The sequence below is a fragment of the Bactrocera tryoni genome, chromosome 3 (genome assembly GCF_016617805.1).
Source record: "Bactrocera tryoni isolate S06 chromosome 3, CSIRO_BtryS06_freeze2, whole genome shotgun sequence".
Classification (NCBI taxonomy): domain Eukaryota; kingdom Metazoa; phylum Arthropoda; class Insecta; order Diptera; family Tephritidae; genus Bactrocera; species Bactrocera tryoni.
Window position 1 is genome coordinate 15489880 of NC_052501.1, and position 25464 is coordinate 15515343.

The 25464-nt window shown below is 37.4% G+C and overlaps 1 protein-coding gene across 2 annotated transcripts in view; it reads left to right on the forward strand.

Moving 5' to 3' along the window:
* The window catches only part of LOC120771034 (apoptosis-stimulating of p53 protein 1), a 123950-nt gene that overhangs the window by 26096 nt on the left and 72390 nt on the right, over positions 1-25464 (forward strand). Inside the window, exon 2 of one of the 2 annotated variants that reach the window (XM_040098823.1) lies at positions 11612-11673. In XM_040098823.1, the coding sequence (XP_039954757.1) occupies positions 11641-11673 (33 nt within the window). In that variant the 5' untranslated portion in view covers positions 11612-11640. Of the gene's footprint in view, positions 1-11611; positions 11674-23009; positions 23599-25464 lie in introns of those variants that run through there. The other variant, XM_040098822.1, reaches the window with a different exon arrangement.

Consider the following 25464-nt stretch of genomic DNA (forward strand, 5'->3'; position numbering starts at 1 on the left):
ACCACATCATGATCATACTTACAGCGTCATAATATTGATCCTCTCAGAGTTCAGCTCTTAAGAATAAACTCCATTTGAATTGAGGTTTTATTTTTTAATTTTTTTATGAGTTAAGCTTGGCCTAGGTTTATTTCAACACCAACCTTAAAATCTTTTCAATATTTATTAGACGCTTGTATAATAAGTATAAATAAAGAGAAAAGCAAGAGTAAGCGGCTTTCAGTAAAATACCTCCTCACAAGACTTTGGCTCCCCGCCAGCTACTGAGCAACAGCAATTTGTGTACTGAGATCTTTTTTTTATCAACAAGTTATAGTCTCCTTAGTATGCTATTTTCATGGAAAAGTTTACCATATGAATAATCTGTGGCTCGTAGGTGGTTTTAAACATGTAGAGCCATCAATGTATGCGCTTAAAGTCAAGGCGCTGGATATAAATAGAAAAAGAATCTGAGTTAGTCAGCTAGATAATACAATATATAGCTCAAGAAATTTTTGTTAGAAATATTTGTGAAGTGCTATTGAGATAATTTGCCTTTATTTCCTAAATTTTTATGGACATAATTTATTGCTAGTGGAATTTTAGAAACCCTTTAATGCCCGTAAGCCATCACTAACACTTCTTCACAATAAATATTTCGACCATTACATAACTGGCATACTCTCGGAATATAATCAAAAGTATAAATCTACCTCAAAAGGCACACACAATAATCTCTAATGCATAAATACTTTCATATATACATACGCATACATAAACATCATAAATCTTATACCTTCTAAATAACCTTATACAATCAAATTTGTGTCGCCAATGTTATTTCCTTTGTGTGTAATTTCCCACCACTTCATCAGCTGGCTTGAGTTAATTAGAGCAAAGGTCAGCCAACATAATGGCAACCGCAATTTAAACATAGAAATTTGATATTTAGATTTCTTAGCGACATTATCTAGATTGTGTTTGGCCAAATCTAATTTCACACTTAATTGAGAAATTTCCCTTTTTGGAGCATAACATAGAATTTCGTAATTACGCGCAAGAATGCATAATAACACCGATTCCATTATGGACCTAGCCACATTAGGTTTTAGCTGATGCTTTAGATTAATTGCTGCCCTAAAATTGGGTACAAGTTATTAGGATAGCCATTTTATGACTGTAAAAATAACTGTTTGAGGTAATTTTTATATCGAGCTGCTTACACTCGAAGGGGCATGAGTGTTTCTGTAGAGCGCAGTGAGTTGTAGGTGCCTCTTTAGACTAAATTGAAAGTTATGGTTGCTTGTATATGTAGGTTTAGAGATACTTTATGCCAAAATTTAATCATTGATGAAATGCATGTGTGTATGCTTGTGTGAATTAATCATGCTTTAAATTTATAACTAGTCAATGAAGCTGTTAATTATAATTACAAAGGTCAAAGCTTAATTTGCAAGATTTATGATTTATGGTGTGAATTATGAAATTTTGAAGAGAGTATGGTAAATTTAGGAGTCAAAAATATATTTATATACATACATACTATATTAATTATATATGTATGTATATCCTTAGGCATTAAACTCGCCACAAAGTTTTTAAGAACCAAAAAGCAACAACGGAGATCTCATAAAACATAACTCTAAATTATCAGTGTGATGAGTTGAGTTGATTTAGCCTATTGTACGAGTATATATGTATCTGCGAATTGTGCTTTGCTATCAAAGAAGCTGCTAATTTTTTGGAATCGAAGCGATACCGGAACACTATATTATATAGCTGTCATACGAACTGAATCAAAATCATGATCTTGTATGGAAAACTTTTATATTTTTTACGAAATTTGGCATAGGTTATTATGCAAGGCATCGCTAGAATTTTTAAAGAAACTGTTTAGATCGATGGTCGATAAGCTACGTCATAGAGCTGACATACAAACTAACTGATCAAACTCAAGTTGATGTATGAAACATCTTTTATATGACAGAATATCTTTAAAAAACTGGCATAAATCATTCAAACTGGTATAATTACATAAAAAGTTCGTATAAAAACTGGTATAAATAATTTTTTTCTGTTTGAAGAATTGCGGATATTGACATATAAATATATAAATAACGTAAACTGGTATAAATATATCAACAGGTATAACCAAAAACAATCAATTCGACAGATTATGGAGATTAGTCAATTGAAAATATAACTGGTATAAATATAAACAAATAATATAAAACTGGTATAAATAGTTTTATTCTGTTTGGTGAATTGCAGATATGGATAAATAACTAGATAAATAGTGTAAACTGGTATAAATGTGCAATCCAGTAGAACGAAAACACTATCGATTTAACAGGTTGGAAGATTATCCAATTGAAAATATAACTCGCATAAAGTATCAATAAGAATTTTTGCTAACTTGAGGATAGTGAATATTGGCAAACCATGCAAAAAGTTGATTTAAATTACTTATATTAACATAATAAAATAGAAATGGAGTCACAAGCGTTTATACCACTTCAATTAGATATCCATATATACTCTCGTAACCGAATTGTTATTGTCGGCAGATAACTACATAAATTACATAAACTGGTATAAATATATAAACTGGTATAACAAAAAACTATCGATTCGACAGCTTATGGAGATTAATCAATTGAGAAAATAATTGGTATAAATCACATAAAATGGTATAATTAATAAAAAATTATGTTTACTTCAAAAGACAGTGAATATTGGCAAACAGTGCAGTTTTAGCTTACTTAGTCTAATATAATAAAATAGAAATGAAATCACAAGCGATTATACCAATTCAATTAGGTATCCATATGTACATATACTCTCATATACGAACTCAACGCGATAAGTTTATAGTGCTTTTCATATATGGTTGTCATACAAACTGGCCTGTCAACACTAAATCTTTTTACGGAGAACTTTTTTATTTGTGCATAGTTTACTCGTAATAATCCCGATGAAGCCGAAGTTAACGTATTTTCTTAACTTTTCAAATAGACACAAGCCTGTAAGAGCAATCTTCATTTTCACATCAATTCTCAAGGATTTCAAAAACTCATTGTTCCCCCACGTAAATGTTGGAAAGTGTTTCTTTTGAAGTTATATACACTCGTGTGCTCAAAAAGTGATAAATTGCTGCCACAAAATTGATGCAAATATTAATTAAAAGCTAGTGAAAATTCGAATTTCAATTTCCTTTCTCAAAATGAGCTTAAGTGTGTGTGTGTATGTGTGAAGTGCAGCAGCCATTGAATTAGAGAGTTAAGCGGCTTTCAATTAAACATTTATTAGCCAAAGACTTAAGTTGCTTAATTTGTGGTTTGAAGAGGAAGACACAATCGGCTAGTCATATATTTTGGAAATATGTACATATATGCATTTAATTTCCTTTTCAAAATAATTCAGACTTTAAGCAAACTCAATACAAATGCATATTGAAGCTGTTGTTATCGAAATTAAGCCGCTTAAATGTCTGAATCCCTAGAATGAATTAAAACCTAACCACCCATACGCCTGACATTTACACATTATAACTGCATAACGTTACTTAATAGCTGAAAATTCCTTTGAATTTCACATCCTCACAAAATTAAATTTCTCAACCCACGCACGTTGCAGCTAACAGCAACAAATACTTATGTGTGCCTGTCTGAGTCTGAGCAACTGATAAGCTGCCACACACGTGCTGCATTTGTGGGCGTCATAAAAGTATCGAAGATAAGAGAAATCGAGAGAGAGAAATGAAAAATTGAAGAAAACAGAAAAAGTGCACAGTTGGAACACAAAATAATTTTATGAAATACGCATTCATTCATAATCTCACTTGCACTTACACCCACACACACACACGCTCATAAGCAAAGCAGTTGTTTTGAGGAAGTATACAGTTATGACACACATACATACATATCAAATAACAATGACAACTGACAGTGATAAATGATGCAACCCAAGGCATAACTAATGCTTAACTACCTTAAACTGCCACCTGGCGGCTTGAGTGAGGCACTAAGCAGGTGGAGTTTAATGAAGCAGTCAGATAAAATGTAAATAAAAATCAAATAAGTGATTTGCGTTTGGTTAAACCGTTAGGACTGCATTGAAATTGTTTTTATTTTTTATTATCGACTGACTTTTATGAGGCTTGAGTTACAACTGAGCGGTAATAAAATTGAGTGAAGTTCGTTAAGAGTATTATTATGCTGTAAATAGCTCATAAATTGAGGGAATTTCTGTAGCATTGTTGAGATTTTATTAATGTCAGTAAATTTGAAAAGTGTTTAAGATCGACTATTGTCTTTGCATTTGTCATTTAATATGTTATAATCAAGCGAGTAAGATAATAGTAAGATCAGTTCTATGACAGATCATTTTCGATGCTTAACAGACAGAATTTTAGCATAGAGGTTTCAGTAAGTCCATATTTTTCTGCAAATTTCCATTTCTATTTGTTTAACTGCAAAAACTAGTCTAATTGAATTGACCCGGACTGCGAAAAAGTTTAGATTTATTATAACCAATAAATATTCGCTCTAATAATGGGTAGTCGAAAAAGTCTTTTCGTATTACTAAACAAACCTCAACTTATTTTTTTTGTATTTATACTAATAAATGAATAAACATATATGTACCATTTTGGTCAACCACTTTTGAGAGATATGCTTATGCAACGATATACTACATACTTATATATTGACAAAATGTGAAAATACTTTTTCGACTACCCAATAGTATACTTTTTTGATATAATACCAGCATGCCTTCGCGTAGTAAAATTTTTCATACACTGTCGTTTCAATGACTTATTCAAAAACCAACGTCTCATCACCAGCAACGATGCGCTTAATGAACGTAGAGTCCTCAAATACGTTGTGAAGCAACTCTTTTGTGTCTGTTTTTTATGTAATCCGTTTGAAATTTTGAAAAAGATTCCAGTCTTTTTGGTACAAGTCTAGCATTGACAGTTTCATACCCAAAACATTAACTAAAATGTGTTGAGTCGGTGCATAAGTGATGTGATCCTCTGCTTTCCTCTTTGTTAACTACTCTGTGATTTTTAAGTACTGTTGCTTTCATAGTTTTAATGTTATCGTCATTAACAGAATAATATGGACGAGGCAAGCTTGCGAGATCTTTACAACCTTCATTGAATGATTTGTGATACGCAAAAAGAAATAGAATGCAATAGCCCTCAAAACACTTCTGAAAAATATCAAACAATTTCTTAATTGTGATTCCAATGAAAACAAAAAATTTCAAAAATTCGCTGTTCAACCTTTTAGAAAAATGTACTTTTGAAAAAAATCTACACTTCGACTGCACCAAAGCTATAATATTTTTTACAGGTGCATTTTTTAATTAATAGAAGATAATAAAATTTAATTGAGGTTTGCATCACGACCTAAGGTCTATTGCGCACTCACTTCCATCATATTTATCCAAAAAGTCCGAGCACTCTGTTAAGTTCCAAGAACATGCTGGCCGCTTTTGACGTGATGTGATCTATATTGAGATCAATAAATGTAAAGTCTTAAGCCTGCATCTATAGATTAATGTGCAATCTACAATCAAGTGCCCAAGAGCTTCGAGTTCCATGTCGCAAATCCGACAGTTGGCACAACTGGCCATGTCTATGTTGGACAAGTGCTTCTTTAACCTAAAGTGCCCAGCTTAGAATGCGATTGGTTGATGAAAATTCTTTGTAAGGAGGTTTTACATGTTTTTTAAACTTTGTAAGGTTGTACAGTGTACTGGTACCACCATCTTATAAGCCACAGGATTGCCGTTGATTTTGTCAGCTAGTCAATTGCCGGCAATTCCTTTATGCCCCGACATCCAGATGAGTATACGAGTACTTAGAGTATACATACGATTTTTGAGATAAGTTGTGTATATAATCATTCCCATATATACTTTGTAGGGTTTCCGAAGATTCAGTTTTCGTTTATGCCATGCTATTTTTTCTTTTTTCTACTGTTATACATTACGTTTCGTTATCTTATCGTTTGCTGGCGTCCAGCTGTTATATGCTATTTTTAATTAATTTTATTGCCGTGGAATGTGCACAACAATTTATGTTTAAACTAAACTATAGAATGATATGCTACCTTATGTTATGCTATGTTATATTATGCAATACTATATTGTACTATGGTCTGTTATGTTATCTGTTTTTCCATTTTATGTTGTGCTTCGTCAGCTTATCATTTCAGATTGATTTTTTGTTATATGAGTATTCTTTCAAAAATAATTGTAAAGAGAAATACCGTTGGTGACACAGCTTAACTGAAAAATATTATTACATTTTCCTATCCGAAAAATATCGGTTAAACTAACTGATATTACACTTCGCTATCCGAAAAAACACCGGTTAAACTAACTGATATTACACTTTGCTATTCGAAAAAATATCCGTTAAGCTAACTGATATGTTAGAGCATCTACTCTATAACAGTTTCAATGAACGACATTTCATTATTCTTGAGGTTACTATAGCAATATTTTGTGACTCTGACTGTTGTTACTAAGAATATCTGTCTACAAAATATTTCTCTATACATCAACAACCAGTAATTAATTCATGTAAGTGACTATTTGTGGCGACAATAATCGCCAGCTCCTTATCACATATTTCAAGCAATTCCTGAAAAGCCGATTTTACACAAATATCAACAATAAATATATATCGCCGCCTAAAATGCAAAACAACGTTTCATCAAAGGAATCGAAATTGAGGTTTTTAATGCTTACGATTCACTACATCCTATTATATAAATGTAGCAAAAAAATTTAGCTTCCACTGTCAGATATAACCAATACATAAGGAATATATATCAAATATATAACCAATATATAAGGAATATATATCAAATATATAACCAATATATATCCAATACGTAACCAATATATTAGCAATATATAACCATTTTATAACCAAAACTCAAATTTTGTTTCAATATGTGTGGTCTCCACTATATCGTTTTTCCTTCGCCTGTAAACTTATGAAAAGTGATGTTACGTTATTTTGCATTTTAAGTGACGATATGTTTGTACATAACTGAATTTACACACTTGTATGCTCATACATATGTATGTACTTATATATCTACATATGTATATAGAAAAGCATTTCCAATCCACACAATTTCCCAACGCAACAACAACGCCGTCAGTCATTGACATTTGAAAGGCCATTTATTGAAAAGAAAGTTTTTGGACTTTTCCCAAAAACAACAATAGCAACAACAAAAAAACTTACTTAAATACCAGTTTGAAACGTTGGCAGACATTTCCGAAGCTTGGCACGTAGAAAGCGCACGAAGTAATTATCAAACAAAAATTTTGCTTCGACACATGAAATTTTCAAATTCACTTCCTTGCGCAATTTCCAAAGCAATCAACAACTTCTTACTGCCAATGGTTTTCACTACAACGCATACAAATACACACACATATATGTGGGGACATGCAGAGAAGCAAATGTTTAATACATATGTACTTACCATTAAACTGAAGCTTAATTGCTGCAGACACGTCGGAGAACGCCAAAGCTGCTGCTGCTGCTGTTGTCCACAATATTGCCATGGCGCAGCGCAAGCCATGATGAATATGTGACAAACAATGTAATTACAAATGTATGTATATATGTGTATGTGATTGTATATACAAATGTATGTATATACATATGTATATGTGAATGTATGTGCATATATATGCGGCGGCCATACACAATGATCGGAAAATTAAATTGGAAGCTGGTTTTAAATGCAGCAGCAAACCGGCAGCAACAATTGCATACTAGTTATATGGCAGTACATATGTGCATATATGTATGTATGTATTTATAAGCTTGCATATGGCTGCATGTGCTCATATTTGTTTTGTGGCTGCTGCAATTGCACAGCTGCAAATGGCAACTGACGCTATTTGTTGTTAATTTTTATTGGCATGCTAACATATGTACTCTCATATGAACTCATGTACTCATATATGGACATATGTACATATAAACCCACATAAACATATATACATACGCACATATTTATTCATACACTTGCATGTCTGCTGTCGTTTAATTTTCTGTTTGAATTAATTACTTGTGCAAAGCTCTAATGCCGACTTGCATTACATACCCACATGTGCATGCATACGCTTATATGTACATATTTACACTCGTTATGTATAATTTATGTCTTTTATATCTTTGAGTTTTGACACATGGCCATCAAACTGTGTTACATACCTACATTTAAGTCCACCGCAATAATAATTGTCTCATTAAGTTTTATCTGCAAATGTCCATATGTCACTCCTACTCTTTTCGATTTCCAACTCCACAAGCGCTTGGCCAACTAGCGCCTTATTACCCCTTCAAGCGTTTATGCCATTTCATGAAGCACGTGTGGCACGCAATCTTAACAGTATGAAATGCTCATTAAACACAATATTGTATATGGCAGTGTATGTTTTTATTGTTGTTGATAAAATTTAAAAAATTTTCCGAGCAAACGAAGTTGACTTGCTACTAGGGTGGTGCACAAAAAAAAACAAAAATTAGAAAAATTATTTAGTAGATAAAACGAAATCTAAGTCCTTTTGAGATCTTTTCTCCAGTTTTGGCCCCCAGCGAATATTTCTTGTTCTCAAAAGAATGGTCACTGAGAAGAATTTCTCGCCCAATGAAGAGCTGATCGCCGAAACTGAGGCATATTTTGAAACAAAACACGAATCATACTATAAAAAAAATGGTGTCGGAAAGTTGGAGAGTCACTATAATCAGTGTATCAACCACGAATCTGGCAAAAGAATCTGTTTTATTGTGGTAAACCGGAGACTTTTCAATTAAGCTTTTTTTAAGTAGGGCGAAGTGTCAAAAGCTGGAGTGCAGAACTTGAAGCCGCTAAACCTAACATACTTCGAACTCCTGACTCTCTCCGACGGAACCAAGTATTACGTCGTGGTAGTGAAAACCAATTTAAGTCTCCTCTAGGGTTGGGCTGGCGGACGCCTAATCTACTCTATATGTCTCAGTTTTGTCATAATTAAGGTTGTCGCCTCCCTGACTGCTTTCCAGTTCTCAGTGGACTGACACATGAGTATCGTCAATTTTTCCATCGTAAAAGTACCACCGAGTGTTCTAATTTTCAGTTTCCCTTGTACTTAAAAAGTGACGGCAATAAAAAATACATGCTCAGAGTCTTCAAAGCAATCTGAACACGTCGGAGGATTCTGATTAATATCGAGCTGAAATCTGTAAAGCTTACTTCTAAAGCAAGCATGTCCACTTAGTATTTGGGTTAGGTGGAAATCCACGCCCCATATCGTCTGTCTATCTGTAAATTGATGTCCGGTAGCAGTCTGTGGGTTTACCGTTCTTTGAGTGAGGTTTGCCACCGCTGCTGCCATATTGTTAGGCTTTTGACTCTCTCTTTTGGCTCCTATAGACGGTTCTGATAACTTGTATTGTTCAATTGATATGTTAATTCTTAAGTGTAGTCTTCTTGGCATCTTATTTGTTATATTCTTTGGTTGAAAGGAAGTACTCCTTCTTCGCCAAAAAAAGCAGTTGTTTTCTGAAAGCCCAAAGTAAGTTCTTCGTAAAACCACTTCACCTCTTGGAAGTCAGTTAAGAGCTTGTAGGTCGCTCCACTTCACGTCAAATAACTACAATTAACGTACGACAAATCGAAAGCAAAGCTCGGACAAATATCTAGTGAATGAAAATAATACATGAATATGCATCATTTTTCTGATTTATTATCGTTTCATTAATTTTAATGGTCCAGTAACCTGTTCAATTAATGCTAAGAGCAGCTTAATTGTAAAGAATAGCTCTGATAAAGTAATCCATTAACTAAGTTTCAATAGCAATGTGAAATTAACAATATTGTTCTGTGATTTTGGGCTTTTACATGAAAGTTGCGAAATGACTATTCACTCTGATACCAGGGCAGCGATACTAGCCTTGAGTTCAGTGACCATGCGTTCAGTGCTGGTTAAGGAATTATCAATGACATCGACTCACTTGGTGATAAGACTAGTATGTGTGTTAGGTCACAGCGGAATCGTAGGTAATTGTAATGCTGATAAGCTAGCAAGGAAAGGTACCCTATTTCCGCTTTCAATAGAATGGGAACTGGTTGGACTCCACTCTCCTCCTGTGTTCTACTACTGAATATCTGAGTTTCATGAGAGTTTTGCCCTCGCTGGGCTACCAACCGGTCATACACTGTCGCTAGTTCCTTTTGACTCAAGATCAATCTTGACGGATCCAGTCAGCCCTTTGGGAGGCCAGCCTTTCCCTAGTTGTTTGAATTCTAACTGGCCATTACTCTATCGTCTTATCGAAAGCTGCAGAAGCTGCATGGAAGAAGACGAGGTGAAAAAACCCCAAAACTTACTCCTTGGTTTTTCCGCGTTTTCATGGTTAAAACTTTGAGTTGACTCTTGGAAGCTCACACCTGCAGATATCGCACGGGAGCAGGTGGGAATATGTAGATATTAAACGCCCGAGCAAATTTGTTTTGGGCACAAGTCGCTTTGCTGGCTTCTAAGATCGAATGTACGAGCTCTGTTCTAATGGCTTCACAACGGACTGCGTAAAGTACTTAGTTCAAGTGCGACTCCGAATCAGTCATCGAACCTTACCCGACCCACAGTCACAGTCGTTTAGTTACGAAAATATGTGTGCGCCACTAATAGTGTACATATGTTTGACTCGCCTCGCTTAATGAGCGGCATTAATTTGTGCGCAAAATGTGATGAGCCAAACTCCCACCCAAATTAGGAGCAAACCGAAATGAAAAAGAAAATACCAAAACGATGTTTTAAGTGTTGTTTAAATAGCGGAAATGCGTAAGATTAAATCACCGGCAATTATACGCCGTGGACGCGGGGCGGCCACAAGATTCAAGCAGGCGGAAGAGAGACGCGAGCGCAAGCAGCTTTATCCATGACATTAGCAATGAAAGCATTGATGGTGGCGCTGGCGACAGCCAACCCAATCCATCGGCGACAGCCAAACCAATGTGGCATGTCAGCCGGACGGTCTGTCATGCGGTGGAACGCGTAGCGGCGGCGTTCCTTCTGCGCAACGCTGCTCAAATTCACTCAAGCATGACAATCCAAGTCAAGCCAAACCAATGCCATTCAAGCCGATCCAATTCAATTGAAGCCGAACCAAGCCGCATCAACAACCATATCGTTGCTGTGAAAATATTTGGAAAGTTTTGAAAGTGAAGCACACAGCGCCGCTCATGCCGCGCCACGTGGCCAAGCGAATGTGTGCGCGCGCGGACAGACATTCATTTTAATTGTTATCAGCAAACGACATTTAAATGCAAATAACTCGTAAAAGTAGCAGCAATTGAAATGACGTTCTATCTCCCCCTCTCTCTCTCTTTGCTCTTAATTTCGCCGGCTGTGCTGTGGTGCGCACGCTACCCGGCCATTTAGCTAATGCCATGTTATGGCGGCACGCAAACCCGCATTTTGTATTTATATTTACTAAATTGTGTTTATGTATGTGTGCGTTTATGTCGCTGTGTGTGTGTGTGTGCATTAATTTTTACTTTGTTGTATTTAACTTTTCTTTTGTTCTCCATTTAATTTGCAGATTGCTGTGCTGCGCATCTACGAGATGGTATGAAGGAGCCGACGAACAACTTGGACGATATTGTAAGTACGCACAACAACAACAACATATAAATATGCTAACGAGCCTGCCTCAAGTCTCATAGAAATATATATGCACACTTATAGCTTTAGTTGGGTTGAAATCATCATCACAATCCTAGACGAAAGCGGCGCGACAAGCACACAAGCAATATGTCGTAAATGAGCGCGCTTGCCGCACCCTGTATGCATAAGCAGCACTCGCGCGCTTACAATACTTTTTCATCAACAATGCTTAGCAAAAACAAAAGCGAAAATTTCCCAACAAAAAAAAAAAAAAACGTACACAAAAAAGGAGCGCGCGCGGTGGTGGAAGCATTAGAACAATTGAATTGGGGCAGGATCAAGTTGAAACTTGAATAAGCGTCGTTGAGAGAGCGAGGGTTCGGGGGCGCCAGAGCGCGCTTGGCAAAATTAAATAAAAGCAAATGCCATAAAATAATAAAATAGAATGTAATGAAATGGCCAGGCGAGGCGCGCTTGAGCTTTGAAAGACTGCTAGGCGCTGCGCTTTGTTTTAGTTTGGCTTGACTTGATGTGGCCTCGCGCTGCAGGCCAGCGCATGCATACACACACGCGCGCTCACACTGGAGATCACATAAATTCCAATTTATATATGTGCGCCTACGTGGATGTGTGTGTGTATGTATGCATCAATCGGCCAGGCGCTCGCGCTAGCATTTCAGCAAAGTAGCAGGCAGACCCGCACACACAAAACGCTGGCAGAAAAGTAAGTAGAAGCAGAAGAAAGGAAAACAAATATTTGTATGAAAAATGTTTTGTCGCAAAAGCGTTTGAAAATTCTACTCGAACTTGGCATTTTTGAGAAATGAGCACCGTTACGGCGACGCGCCGTGCCCCGGCATGCAGATGACAATAATTCCAATGTCTCAACTCGGCGACACACACACACAGGCATATATATAGTATGTATGTGTACCGTTAGCGCTGCTGACAGCTAGCAAAGTCGTTGTGGGTGCTGGCGCTCGCCTCAAAGGGCACAACTCAGCAGCTTCTCAGCAATCAGTCAGTCGCGCGCGGCGCACGCCATGCGGACTCGCAGTCAGCAAGTTGGGCAACCATAGCCTAGGTTAACCCACTACCAACATGCTAAAGCTAGTCATAGCTAAAATTGTGTTATGCAAACGTCCGCAAGTCGCAATGGGCACAATTCCTTCGAGGCTCACTCTGTTGTTGGCGGTTACTTTGCAAAGGCGCGGTTGCGGTTGAATGTACTTGCTGTAGCATACTCTAGGGCGCTATTGCATGTGGGTTCATGGTTTGCATGTGCTTTGTAGCTGTATTGTTGTAGTAAGTGATAGTAGCGAAACTATTACTTAATTGCATGAAATATTTGCAGTAATTACTAGTTTTAGGGCGAAGGTACGAAATATATATTATTATATTCTGACTATGAAATATGTACAGGAACCATAATTATTTTACATTTAGTATTTATGTAAAAAGTTTATCATAAATAAACTCACTTTAAAAGCTTTGACATTCTACATGGCTTAGAACATACTTTTTTTTATCTAGGAATGCCCTTACATATACTAAAAAGAACGGGTGTAGAAATGCTTCAGTCAATTCAATTTATCTTTACGAGGGTGCATAAACTGGCCTTTGTCGTTTTTTCAGCTTGACGTAGTTTTCTATCTGTGTTATGATTCTCGGGAGGAAATTCGAAGATAGCTTGGATGAGTATCTAAGGCTTCATTCCGTTTTCTGTTTAGGAATATCTCATATCAAAAGACAAAAGTATTTATTTTAACTATCGATGAGTACAGGTAATAATCGAAAGATTAATTAAAAATGTATATTTTTGACAAGATAGCAGCTTTCCAAACAAAACTCGGTTTTTGTGAAGAAATTTGCATTTCAGAGTGGCTTATTCGAAATTATCATGAACACTCTTATTCCTTCAATCGTTGTTTGAAAAATGTGTGTAGGAAAGTCGTGGGCATATCAAGCATATCGATCAAGCCGTTTTGGCGATATTTTTTCCATGGACTCTAAAAGCGAGTTTCGAGACATTTGGAAAGCCAATTACACTGATTCACCAAATTCTAACAAATACTACTATGAGCAAAAAATAGTAAAGCTTTGATCACAATATTAAAATTCTTAATTTGTTCCTCAAAATCGTCCCCCCCAAAGTCCCTCTTGGCCACAATACACTTGTGTCAAAGTTTTTTCCAGTCATCGAAACAGTTGTTAAAGTAAATTTTCGGAATAGCCTTCAAGACGGTTTCCCCAGAGCAGTCATTTGAGTTTGCCGAATAACCAGAAGTCAGACGGAGCTAAATCAGGCAAATATAGTAGTTGCGACACGACATTAGTTGAAAATCAATGAAGCATCCGACGGTGCATTATCGTGGGGCAAAAGCCCATAATTCCGGCCTCTATTTACAAATAGCTTAACGCAAACGACGCATGACACTCAAATAGTATTCCTTGTTGACCGGTTTGACCGGTCAGAAGGAATTCGGAGTACACTACACCTTGATAATTGAAGAAAACTGTCAACATAACCTTGATATACCTATACTGATCCTTTTGATAATCCACCGATACTAGTAAGATCTCCGACTGGTAACCGTCGATTTTTCATCACCAATATTTTATATTTTATTGACATCTTGATCATCAGTAGATATTGATGTCCGTCCTGGACGCGTTCTCGACCATCTTTGAATAATTTGTACCAATCAAAAACACTTACTCGCAACGAACAATTATCCCCGAAGCCCTTTTCCAACATTCTGAACGTTTCGGCACCAGAAATTGAATTCCACACACGAAATAGAATGGAACTTCTTTGTTGAATAATTTCAAGCGTGTACTAAAGACTGGTGATTATTTTGACGTAACATTTGACACAGAAGTCGGTGAAACTCATACTCACCTAGGAAAAAAAAATATTTCGAAGAATGGGTTTTCGCGCGAAATTTAAATCTAAAAATCGCACTATTTTTTACATCTATATAACTGCTTTAAACTAAATGAACCTAGGATGACTACTACTCATCGATCCTAAAGGATGACTACTATTTAAGGACCTAGTAGCTGAACTCCATCTGGTATCGCAAAGGTATGCGTGGTCTATGCGTGGCTCATTGGCCTGCCGGACTAACATAACCTAACCTAACCGAAATTAATACCACATCTAACCTCAGTTAAGTAGATTCTGGGATATTATGTTCCTTTGTATCGTTTTTTAACGTAAAATTAATTTTGTTTTGTGTTCCTTAGATTATGATAAACCTCTTTTTAGTGTTTCATAAGAGTCAGCTTTTAACTTTCTCATATTGCTTTCTCAGCGGTGGGTTTTCAATCTTAGTAAAGCTAAAGGATTGTTTTAAAAAAGTTCTGAAAACAGATTTGCCTTTCGTGGTAGGCCTTTTGTGGTTGCGATTTAAAAATTGTTGCTGTTCTAACGCAATAATTGGGAAATATTTTTATCTGTTTCGAAGATAGATGTCTTTAGACTTTCTTTTGTGCTTCAAGTTGTTATGTTTGCAGCAGTATAAAATATTTTGAGCTAACTCCCGTGGTAATGCTGCTTGTTTTCCTTCTTCGCTTTCAAATCTACCGTAGATACACATTTTACTTACAGTTATGAGAAATGTGACTATAGAAAACAGATTCATAGTTCAATAATTCTTGAGTTCTTGAATGTAGATCCACAAGTCACATATCGGTAGTTGTTAGCTCCTGAAGTTTGTAAATAATATATATACATGAAATTTGTTTGAAATTTACTGGCTTCAACCGAGGCACTCTGCGAGTCAGACTAACAAATCTTTGCAGAAAAAAATACACACCGGTTCGTCAGAGCTTAAAAAGCGATGACATTGGCTGCCCATCCACATCTTCGGATTTGAGTTCCTTGATCTCTTGTTTGTGGGGTTAAAAAGAGAAAAGCAGAGCGATCCTCGGACCAGTTTCAAATTGAAGGCCAACAATCACATAAAAGTCATTGCTTTCCACTCGAGGCCCCAAAAAACTAATATAAAACGCTGTTGTGTTAAAAAATAGTGCGAACTATGTTTTTATTTACAATTTAAAAAACTTTTATTTTTATTGCTATTCAAATTCGAATCCTTTCGAAAATATTTATTTTAGCAATTAAACAAAACCATAGAAAATTAGACGACCACCAGCGGCTAAATTGGTTTTCGCTAAATAAATTTAACTTGAATGCAACTACAATGCGTTACGTAGAACAACAACAAAAATATTCACAACAACAACAGCCCGCAGTGACACTTTCTATCGCCAGGCTTAACCCACACTTAATCCAAACGGCGATTTAAGGCAAGCTCGCCGCTAGTGTGCCACTGTATACTCCACACATACATGCATATACATGTATACGTTTGTATAGATTTACATCTACATGCATATACATTATCTTCATTGTGTGCTGTGTTGTTTTGCATTTTTAATTCATTTGAGCATGCAATGTTTACATTTTGTTGCGCTCAATGTCAAATTGTATTTATAAGTAAATTAATTTGAGACGAGCGAGTTGGCAAGCGAGCAGCTGGAGGCCGGCAGGCACAAGGATGACACAACAGCGAATGTGTAAACAGAAGGTGGGAGCTGGCAAAAGTCGTGGCAAGCGAAAACAAAGCAAATACTCGTAACAAAATAAAATACGAAAATGCGAAAAAGAAAGCGAACTGAGCAAAGGAGTGAAAAACAGTTGGTGTGTGTATGTGTGTGTGTGTGAGTGCATTAAAAATAATAACAATGTTGTAGCGAAATAAACAAACATATTGTGCAGTTGACGTGCCACAACCAGCCAGCAAGCCAGCAAGCCAGCTGAAGGACTGGAGGAGTAAATAGCTGTTGGGCATGTGAGAAGTCATGGACAGAAAAGTGAGGGCATGAAAATAAGGACAGACAATCGCCCACAAGTCAAAACTTTAGTTAAGCTAGCAGCGCGAAATACCAGAATGCTTACAGCTGTCATAAACACACACATAAAAATAATAATAGTAATAATAACAATGATAAGGATTATAATAAAATGAACTGAGCGACCGTTAAAGGGTTGAAAATTGTAAACAGCAGACAAGTGCTGAAAAATATACGAAAACGAGAGAAAATTTGCTGATGAAATATTGTATGGAGAAGAATGATGGCAGATAAGAGGCACCAATAATTTCCACCACAGCCGGTTCTACGTTTCTGAAAACGTTTCTGGAATAGACCTGGATTTTATTTAACTAAAGACTGTCATAAAAATGTCAAGACCAATAGGTATAATAACTCAAGAACTGTTATAAAAAAGGAAAAAAAATAAGCATTACGTGACTTAATTATTTTATTTATTTTATTTTATAAGTTTTTTTTGCTGTTTAAATTATACGTACCTCAACTAACATCTGTAACGAATTTCGTTCAGTTTGATCGAGAGGTTCGCTTTGCATAATATTCGACCATAGGCTGACCATAAGATGAATGCTTGCATTACCCACTTTTACTCGTATATAATTCACAATACAAATACTTACCACTAAAATATTCTAATTTTTATGATTTCTTCGCTCTTAAAACGCCGTTATTCCTAGCTTATGTTTTATCGTTCTCGAACAAGAGCTCCTCGTACGAAGTAAAGAAAATATGTTTTTAATTATTTTATTTTTAGTTGTTTTAACATATGTACCGATTTTTGTTCATTTTGATCGAGGGGTTCGCTTTGCATGGTTTTCGATCATAGGCTGACTATGAGATGACTACATAAATTTTACGGTTTTAAGCGATGCAGTTTATTTTACAACTATTACTGCTACTAAACGATTACAATTTCTATGATTTTTTCGCTCTGCAAATCACCGTTATTACAAGCAATTGATTTCCAAACTCGAACAAGCGCTCCGCGTTCGAAAAAAATATGTTTTTAAATATTTGTTAAAACGCTTCTCTTTTACAGTAATACTGCTATGAAATATAAGTTATTTTGTCCCATAAAATCGTAATTTCTTCTCTTTTTGGCAGACTTCGTAGCTATTTCAGTGTGGTCACTGTCAGCTATGGTGTTTGTGAGAAGGGTTTTTTAACTTTTAAGGTATAAACATCATCACTTTAAGCTTTTACATATAAAGGAACCATTACATATGTATGTCTTTTAATGATCTGAAGACATGTTGGGAATCTTTTGTAAACTGCTGATGTCCTATTGGCCTGTGGTACAACTCCAGCGAATCTCTGAACTTCTTGCTGTCAATAAGGTTTTTCTTATGGCAATTATAGGCTCTTTCATCGGCTACTGTCCACTTTGCACATATGTCAAAGTTGTTTGAAGGCAATCTTCTCAACTGTCGAACTTTCATTAGACTGAGCTAAATATACTATATGTTGGAGGTAATATCTTCAGTGAACTGAATAAAAGTTGAATGATATCGACATTAGTCTCCTCAACACATTTAAAATAGACTTATAGTAGTACGTCGATACAGAAAGAGCTTTGGATCCACATCTGAAAATTTTTGGCATAATAAAAGACTGGTGTTTTAACAGTCCGGGAAACTGGAATTAGTTAAAAATTTATCGTATGGCTTTGGAAACCTGCAGGTATACAAAATATATACTTATTCTTGTTGGTTCTCACGATAGTTCTCATTATTCAGAATATGAGCGTTGTATACAAGTTAATTAGTTTTAAGCCATAGGTGACAGTGATGATCATAAAGTGAAGTATAATCGAGAAAACTGCAAATGAAGGTAGTCGTCTCCCAGTCAATCTATGATCGAAGTCTGTACAAGGTGAAATCCTCTATCGAATTGAACAAAATTTGGAACATTTATTAGTAATTGTCTTTGTGACCCAACTAGCATAAAATGGTCAAAATCTCCAGAAGACGAACTCTTTTTGAGTTATCTTTCTTGAATAGTTGGAGTACTAGATTTTTGTGATGCCGAAAACTTTCAGACGTGGATCTAAAGCTCCTCGCATCAAAAACTTAAATGTTGGATGGTTAATGGTATATTTTTAAACTCTACAACAGGTGCTTGTACGTTTTCTTTCAATATCTGGAGCCTCAAAGAATGACATATACATTCATAGACAGGGGGTCTATAGAGCAAGTTGTGCAATATTGTACCTCTGTAATATTTATTTGCCTCGAACTCTATCTCTTTTCTCTCTCTCTCTCTCTCTCTCTTTTATCAAGCTCATTACAATTATGGAAAGCTTTGCTTGATATATTATGACCTTATACTGTCTTCTCAGTCCCTTGTTGAACTTTGTTACTATTATAAAGAACAAAGTGACCTCCCTTGGCTTTTAAGGTCGGCCTAGACCAAAATACCACAAACTGAAAACTTTTGAATCCTGCTTTCTTTTATGATCCCAAAAAGACGTTCAAAGTATAGACTTACCTGATTCCAACTTGTTTAGCCAATTCACGTCCAATCTTCAAATAAATTTCAAAATTTTACCAACAATTCTTCAAATGTGACCCTTTATGCCAACTAATTCCGAAGAACCACATTTCAAAATTAAACCCAACTGAAAATGTCAGTGAATAACGGAATGTGCAGCAAGTGGCACTTACATTTCCATGTGGGCGAACTCCTTGAACTCGAACGTCATTAAAAGACAGCATGAGTGATGTCTACCACACACAGACGCACCCACACCCGCAGCGAGTGGAATAGCCAACGAGTGAAAGAAAGGAAATTGCTGGCAATACAACAGTTGTATTTGTGGCCATATTTTAAGTGTGTTATATTTTTGCATGAGCCGCTGTTTAACAATGACAACGACAGCTGTCACAACGGTTGCCTCAGCTTCCGCCCCAAGCGCGTTGCACGCCACACGCGGCGCCTTAAGCTAACGCTTCGCTCTTCGTCAACAACGGGTGGTCACTTTCGCAGAAGCCAAACGCCACCGCGGGCACGTTCTTCTGCATGCGCTTCGTGGCTGCAACGCCTTGTGGCACGTACATGCACATGTATGTGTATGTGAGCAGTTGGCGTGGCCGCGCCTTGGACAATCTTTCATCAACTCACTCGACACTCCATGCGAGCGCTACACGTTGCATGACGCAATTCCAAAAAAAGAACAAAAAAAAAAAACAAATTGCATCGTTGAATGTGTGTGCTTGTGGCTGCCACTTGCAATTGTCCGCGAAACAAGTGTTTTAGTTAACATCCGTTGCGGCAGCTTAACCCGCGCAGCTGCTTCACTTCTGCACCCTCTTGAGATTATCTTCTGCAGCGTTACTTTTTCTGATGCTTCTTGTTGTTGCTGGCTGGTTGCACCAATCGCGCGCGCCACATTGCGCGAAATTTTAATTTCCATCAATAATTCAAACAAAACGCTGACAGCCCAGCCGGAAGGTGAAGTCATTTCTTATAACTGTTGTTTCTCCATTCGCGCACAAAAAATATATGTGTGTGTGTGTGTTTGTCTTGCGATTGTTAGCATCAGGCAACATGGCGCACAGCTGCGAAGAAGTGCCACAGCGCTGCAAGCAGAAAAAGTCAAGTGTTTCTACTCCTACATCTATGTGTGTGTAAATGTCCATGAGTCTATATGTGTATGTGTGTATGGGTGACCCTGTAATGCTGCCTACGCGCGGCGCATTGTTTGTAGCGCTGATGTTGCAGCAATCGCCTCAGGCATTGTGCGCTCGTTTCGTGCAACAATTTACTTACGACTTATAGCCTTGCAACACACCCCCACGCTTAGTTATCTACTACGCAGCACTTGTCGCTCCACAGTGCCCTCACTGCCCACATTCCGTTGGACCCTCTTCATGAGCCCTGTCTGCGCTTCTTCAGCTTTACTTTTATCCATTTCTTTGCATTCTTTCATACTATCTCTTCCTTTTTCGTTTTTTTCAGCGCTTCTAACTGGCATCCTTACACATATCCCTTCACATACACACACAGGCGCATGCATACACGTTGTATGTACTTGCATATTGACTCCATTTAGTATTAACTCAAAGTAAGCGTCATTATTGGGGTCGGTCATGTCAGCGTTGCTTTTAATCCGCGCCCCTTGCCTAGCCTTTTAAACTGGCACTTCAGTGTTAATGCAACAATCTGTTCAAACAATGTGCCAGTGTTGGACAATTGAGTCAAATTGTACCGTTGTATAAAGTTTCTATTAGCGGTAGAGATATTTCCAGTGAACGAAGAAAAGCAGTGAATTAGTCATGAAATGAAACCTTTAAACTGATTGGAACGTCCCAAGAAAAGTTGTTCTTTATATTGACTGGATTTTTTTAATTTCAGAGAGTTCAGAGAGTGAAAGAAGGGCCGAAATAACTCGCTTTCTTCTTCCTACAGACCTTTAGTACCAAAGATGTTTCGGAGCTCTTCCAAAGCCGCGACATTACACGGTTTAACCTAGTTTTAAGTGTATAAAAATTTATGCGACAGTTCCTCTGTTACAGCCCAGTGGCGAATTTTCAGTTGCATAACAAATCAGCATATCAAATCAGCATATCAGTTTATCCATTGGACATCGTGCATTGATGCCAGGCATTAAATCCATTCCTTCTAATGCTCTGTGCAACTGGTATTCGTGTTTTGTTCAGAGTATGGCGATTCCTTTCTCATTTCTTTCATATTCGGTTCATCCATAGGTGGAAGTATCGAAAGCCGGACTGCGGCACTTTATCCGATAAATCTAACCTACTCCTAACTTATGTCTCTCCCATGGGTCCACTGGCCTAAGACTTCATGGGAGAGAAGTAGACATTAAAGTCTCCTCTATTGTACGTACTGACTGATAAAGAGTGTCCGCTTTCATTTGTATGTAAGATCTCTATTTTGTGTTTTATATTATTGCTGACGTTCGTGTTTTGGTTCCAAAATACCTGTTCTTTCAAGCTGGGTTTATCCATTGGAAAATGGAATACGTTTTTGTCGAGGTATATTTGATTCTGGCTATAAAGTCCATTTTTTTTTACATACTGTACTACTGGGATTCAAGTTTCGCTCAAAGCGTTCCTTGTATTTTCCTTCCATATTTGATACATGCAATATGTAAACTGAAAGCGTCTGATGAATTGATACTTCAATAGTTTTTATACTAGATTACTAAGAAACACCTTTATTTCCTTACAATGTTCAGTTCGTCAGCCTTGGGGTTCTATACTATTTTCTTTCATATTCAGTTCATCCATTAAGAAATCTGAATATGTCCGACTCAACGATACTTCAATATACTGTAGACTATACAAATTAAAGGGGTCCGTTTCCATCTTATAAGCTACATAGATCTGGTAGTTTGTATGATTGCTGGGGTTCATGTTTCACTCCTGGAGCTGATGCTGAACAGTCTGAAGCTGAGTTAAATCATTGGAAAGCGAAATATGTCTTTCCCGAGGGATATTTTAGTAGTATAAAGATGTGAGTTCTAGTTCCATACTATCTGGGCATTGTTACATGGTTATCGATATACGCAGCTCAGTTCGAGCTAAATCTGAGGATAGTTGAACTTGGATATTTCCTTCTCGGAATTGTAAGTGAGTTGGTTGAACCTGTTAGATCTCTGATCTTTTACGGATTCGTTGATTCGGTTTAAACCAAGTAAAGCAATGTTGCTCGCTATCTTACTGTGTTTTCTATAAATTTTGTGATAAAATACCATTGAGTATATCTTCACACAGACTTTAAAGAGTAACTTCCATTTTTTTTCTTGTAAAATTTTTGCTGTGACACTGAAAAAAATTATCTTACCAACTAAATTTACACTTTCATTGGACTTTGGGCACAGTTTCGGCAAAAATGCCAACACTGTCCTTAATACATGTACTGTCGTATATACAAATAATACATCCTCACAGAACCAACATTCGCTGGAATCACACCTACTGCTGTGTATGGATATGCCTACGTAATGGTTCGATCAAACACGCTCAGCACCAAACGAACACACTCAACAAGTTGGCAGCCGTGTGCTGAAGCTATGACACTACATTCTACTCACACGGCGCAGAAAACACTCAAAACAAATGTACACAAACACAAGCAAGCCGCAGAGCCACTTACACACCCAACACTACACCACACGGTTACTCCATAGTGTCCGCAGTGGAGTCCACACCACCCACCACATCACACACTCCCACCCAACGCGCTCAACAGCCCTTTCGCTTGCTCGACAAGCGCTCGGTTGTTAGTCTTACTCACTTCGTGCACCGTTACTTCACTCGTTTGCTCGCTTGCGTTTTAGCCGAACACGGCGTGCCTCCTTCGCGACTGCTGCGACTGCTTTCTATGCACTTTTGGCTTTTGGCAACGCATTCAAACATTTCGGCCAACGAGTTTAGTTGAATTTTCGACTTAGCACATTGCGGTCACGCGTGCCAAACGCTAACGGTAAAGGTGAACTTTGAGGCTTTGTGCTTCTAACTCGTTGACTTTTCGTGCGTATTCGTGCAATAGCGATGACAAACCAACTTACATGCACACATACATATGTATATGAGTTAGAGGAGCGTTGGTGAAAATAAATGGAAATAAATGAAAACGAATGTGTTTAGCAGTTGTTGTTGTTGTATTCTCTAGTGGTAACGACAACAAAAGGGTATATTGTGCGTGCGCCACAGCAAAAGTTTTCATGTCAGTGGATTTAATAAGAAATTTAGAAAAGATTCAAAAAAATTTTACAACAACAGCAAACCGACGAATGTAAAAATAAAGTAAAATAGGCAAAAAAATACAACGAATTCGCGTGCTGTGTGTAAAACCATAAAAAGTGAATCCGACTACAACAAGAACAAAAAGCAAAATTTTACAACTATTTTGTAGCATTAATTCATTAGTGATGTACAAACAACAACAATTTAGTTTGTAAGCGGCAAGTAAGTTGTTGCGTGCGAAAAAGCTTCCCCAAATTATTTATGTTTGTGGCAACAACAACAACAACAATCTGTATATGTACTGACTTTTACGGTAAATTTGCTGTCTTAACACAATTCAATTATAAGTCATCAACACAAACACACACACTCACACACACACACATAAACGCGCTTGCGACGCAAACTTCTTCCGGCAGCACAACGACCTTTTCTTGAACTTCCAGTGGCACGTATGCCTTCCGCTTTGCGCTCTGGTAGCTAATAATGCGAGCAGAGGTTGGGTGAGGAGGTCGTGGAGGTAGAAAGGTCATTAAAATGCGATAAAAAAAGATACATCGTAAGCATATGCAAAATATTGGCAATAAAGCGATTATCTGCGCTTGCAATTTGCGACAGACGAATGACAACTTCTTCCTCACGTGACACGAGCCACAGCAACTACAAGCCCTTGTAGAGTCTTAAAGAAAAGAAAGTAAGCAAGAGCGTATATGGGAAGTATAAGTGGAGATATGGAGGCATGTGGCAGCCGCAAAACAATAAAAACCGACTTGATGACGGTTAACGGTAAATACGAAGGCATGCAAGGAGCTGTCATTGGGCTGAAATTGGCTAGCAGGGTTTGGGTAGCGGAATGAAGGCATGAATGGAGGACACTAAATGCATACGTGAGCCAGCCACAATGACAGCTGTGACTGTAGTATGTGTGTATGTGTATATTAGAAATGAATGTGTGTATATTTTGTATGTGTGTGCACCTTATATGTATGTGTGTACTTTTTTATGTATGTGTGAACTTTTCATATGTATGTGTGTACTATACCTATATATATGTGTGTGTGTGTGTCACGCTACCCATACATTGGCAGTTAAGCCTATGTGTTGTCCAGTTCGTGTAGCTGCGGACGAGTTTAAATGAATGGGCGAGTCATGTGTTGGTCAACTGTTCGGCCGACTGGCTCAGCTGGTGGCCAATTCAATCACGTATGCAAGAATGTATGTGTGTGTAAGTGTATATGTATGTGTATGGGCGGTCGGTCATTAAGGTGAAAAATTATGAACCTGCAAGGAACAGTGACAGTTGTTACACTAAACAAAAAAGTCGTTAAAACGAACCGAAGGATCGGTCAGGGCCAGACGCTGAAACACACACACAATACACATACCAATGCAATTACAAGCACAAAAAGCGATTTAAGTGTGCTTGATGGACGCTGCAACGGATTGGACACGATAAAGCGAATGAGTGAGAAAAAGCATATGAAAAGTTGTTGGTGTTGGTGCTGGTAGTTGGGTTAAGAGGAGGTGGGTGGAAGTTTAACAAAGCAGTGAAATGGCTTAAGACAACGCTGAAGGGTTGGGCGTAGCAAATAGATTAAATGAAATATTAACTCGAGTGTGCCACGTAGCATACGCCACGTGGTCGGGTGGTCAATGGTAAGGAAAATTCGAAAGCAGTTTGAGACAAAAGGCAAAGAAAGGCGTACTGCTGACAGCGTGTTGCAAGCAAGCAAAGCTTCCAGCAATTTGCTTACACATTAGTTGGAGTTAAAGACAAATGCCAACGCCGACACATGACAGCTGTTAAAAATGAGGCAGCACCTCACCATCTAGTGGGCGGTGGCACGAAAGGAAAAAACAAAAAAAAAAAATAGCGAAAAAGCAAAACTTTCGCAGGAAACTGAGCATTGCAAATGACATTTCAGGGAATCTCCGGTGTTAGTCAAATGCAAAGATGATTAGCATGATGAATGCAAGCAGCAGCTGTGACAGCTGTTCGTACACGTACAACAATGAGCAGCAGACTACTGCTTTATACAGTTATATAGTTATAGTGCGGCTGACGTGCATGAGCGCAAGAGTATCCTAAAAGATCATTAATATAAATGGGTGTCGTGCAAGCGAGCAGAGCAGCATTGCAGCAAGCAAAGCAAGCACAGAAAGCGCGCTGACAAGATAA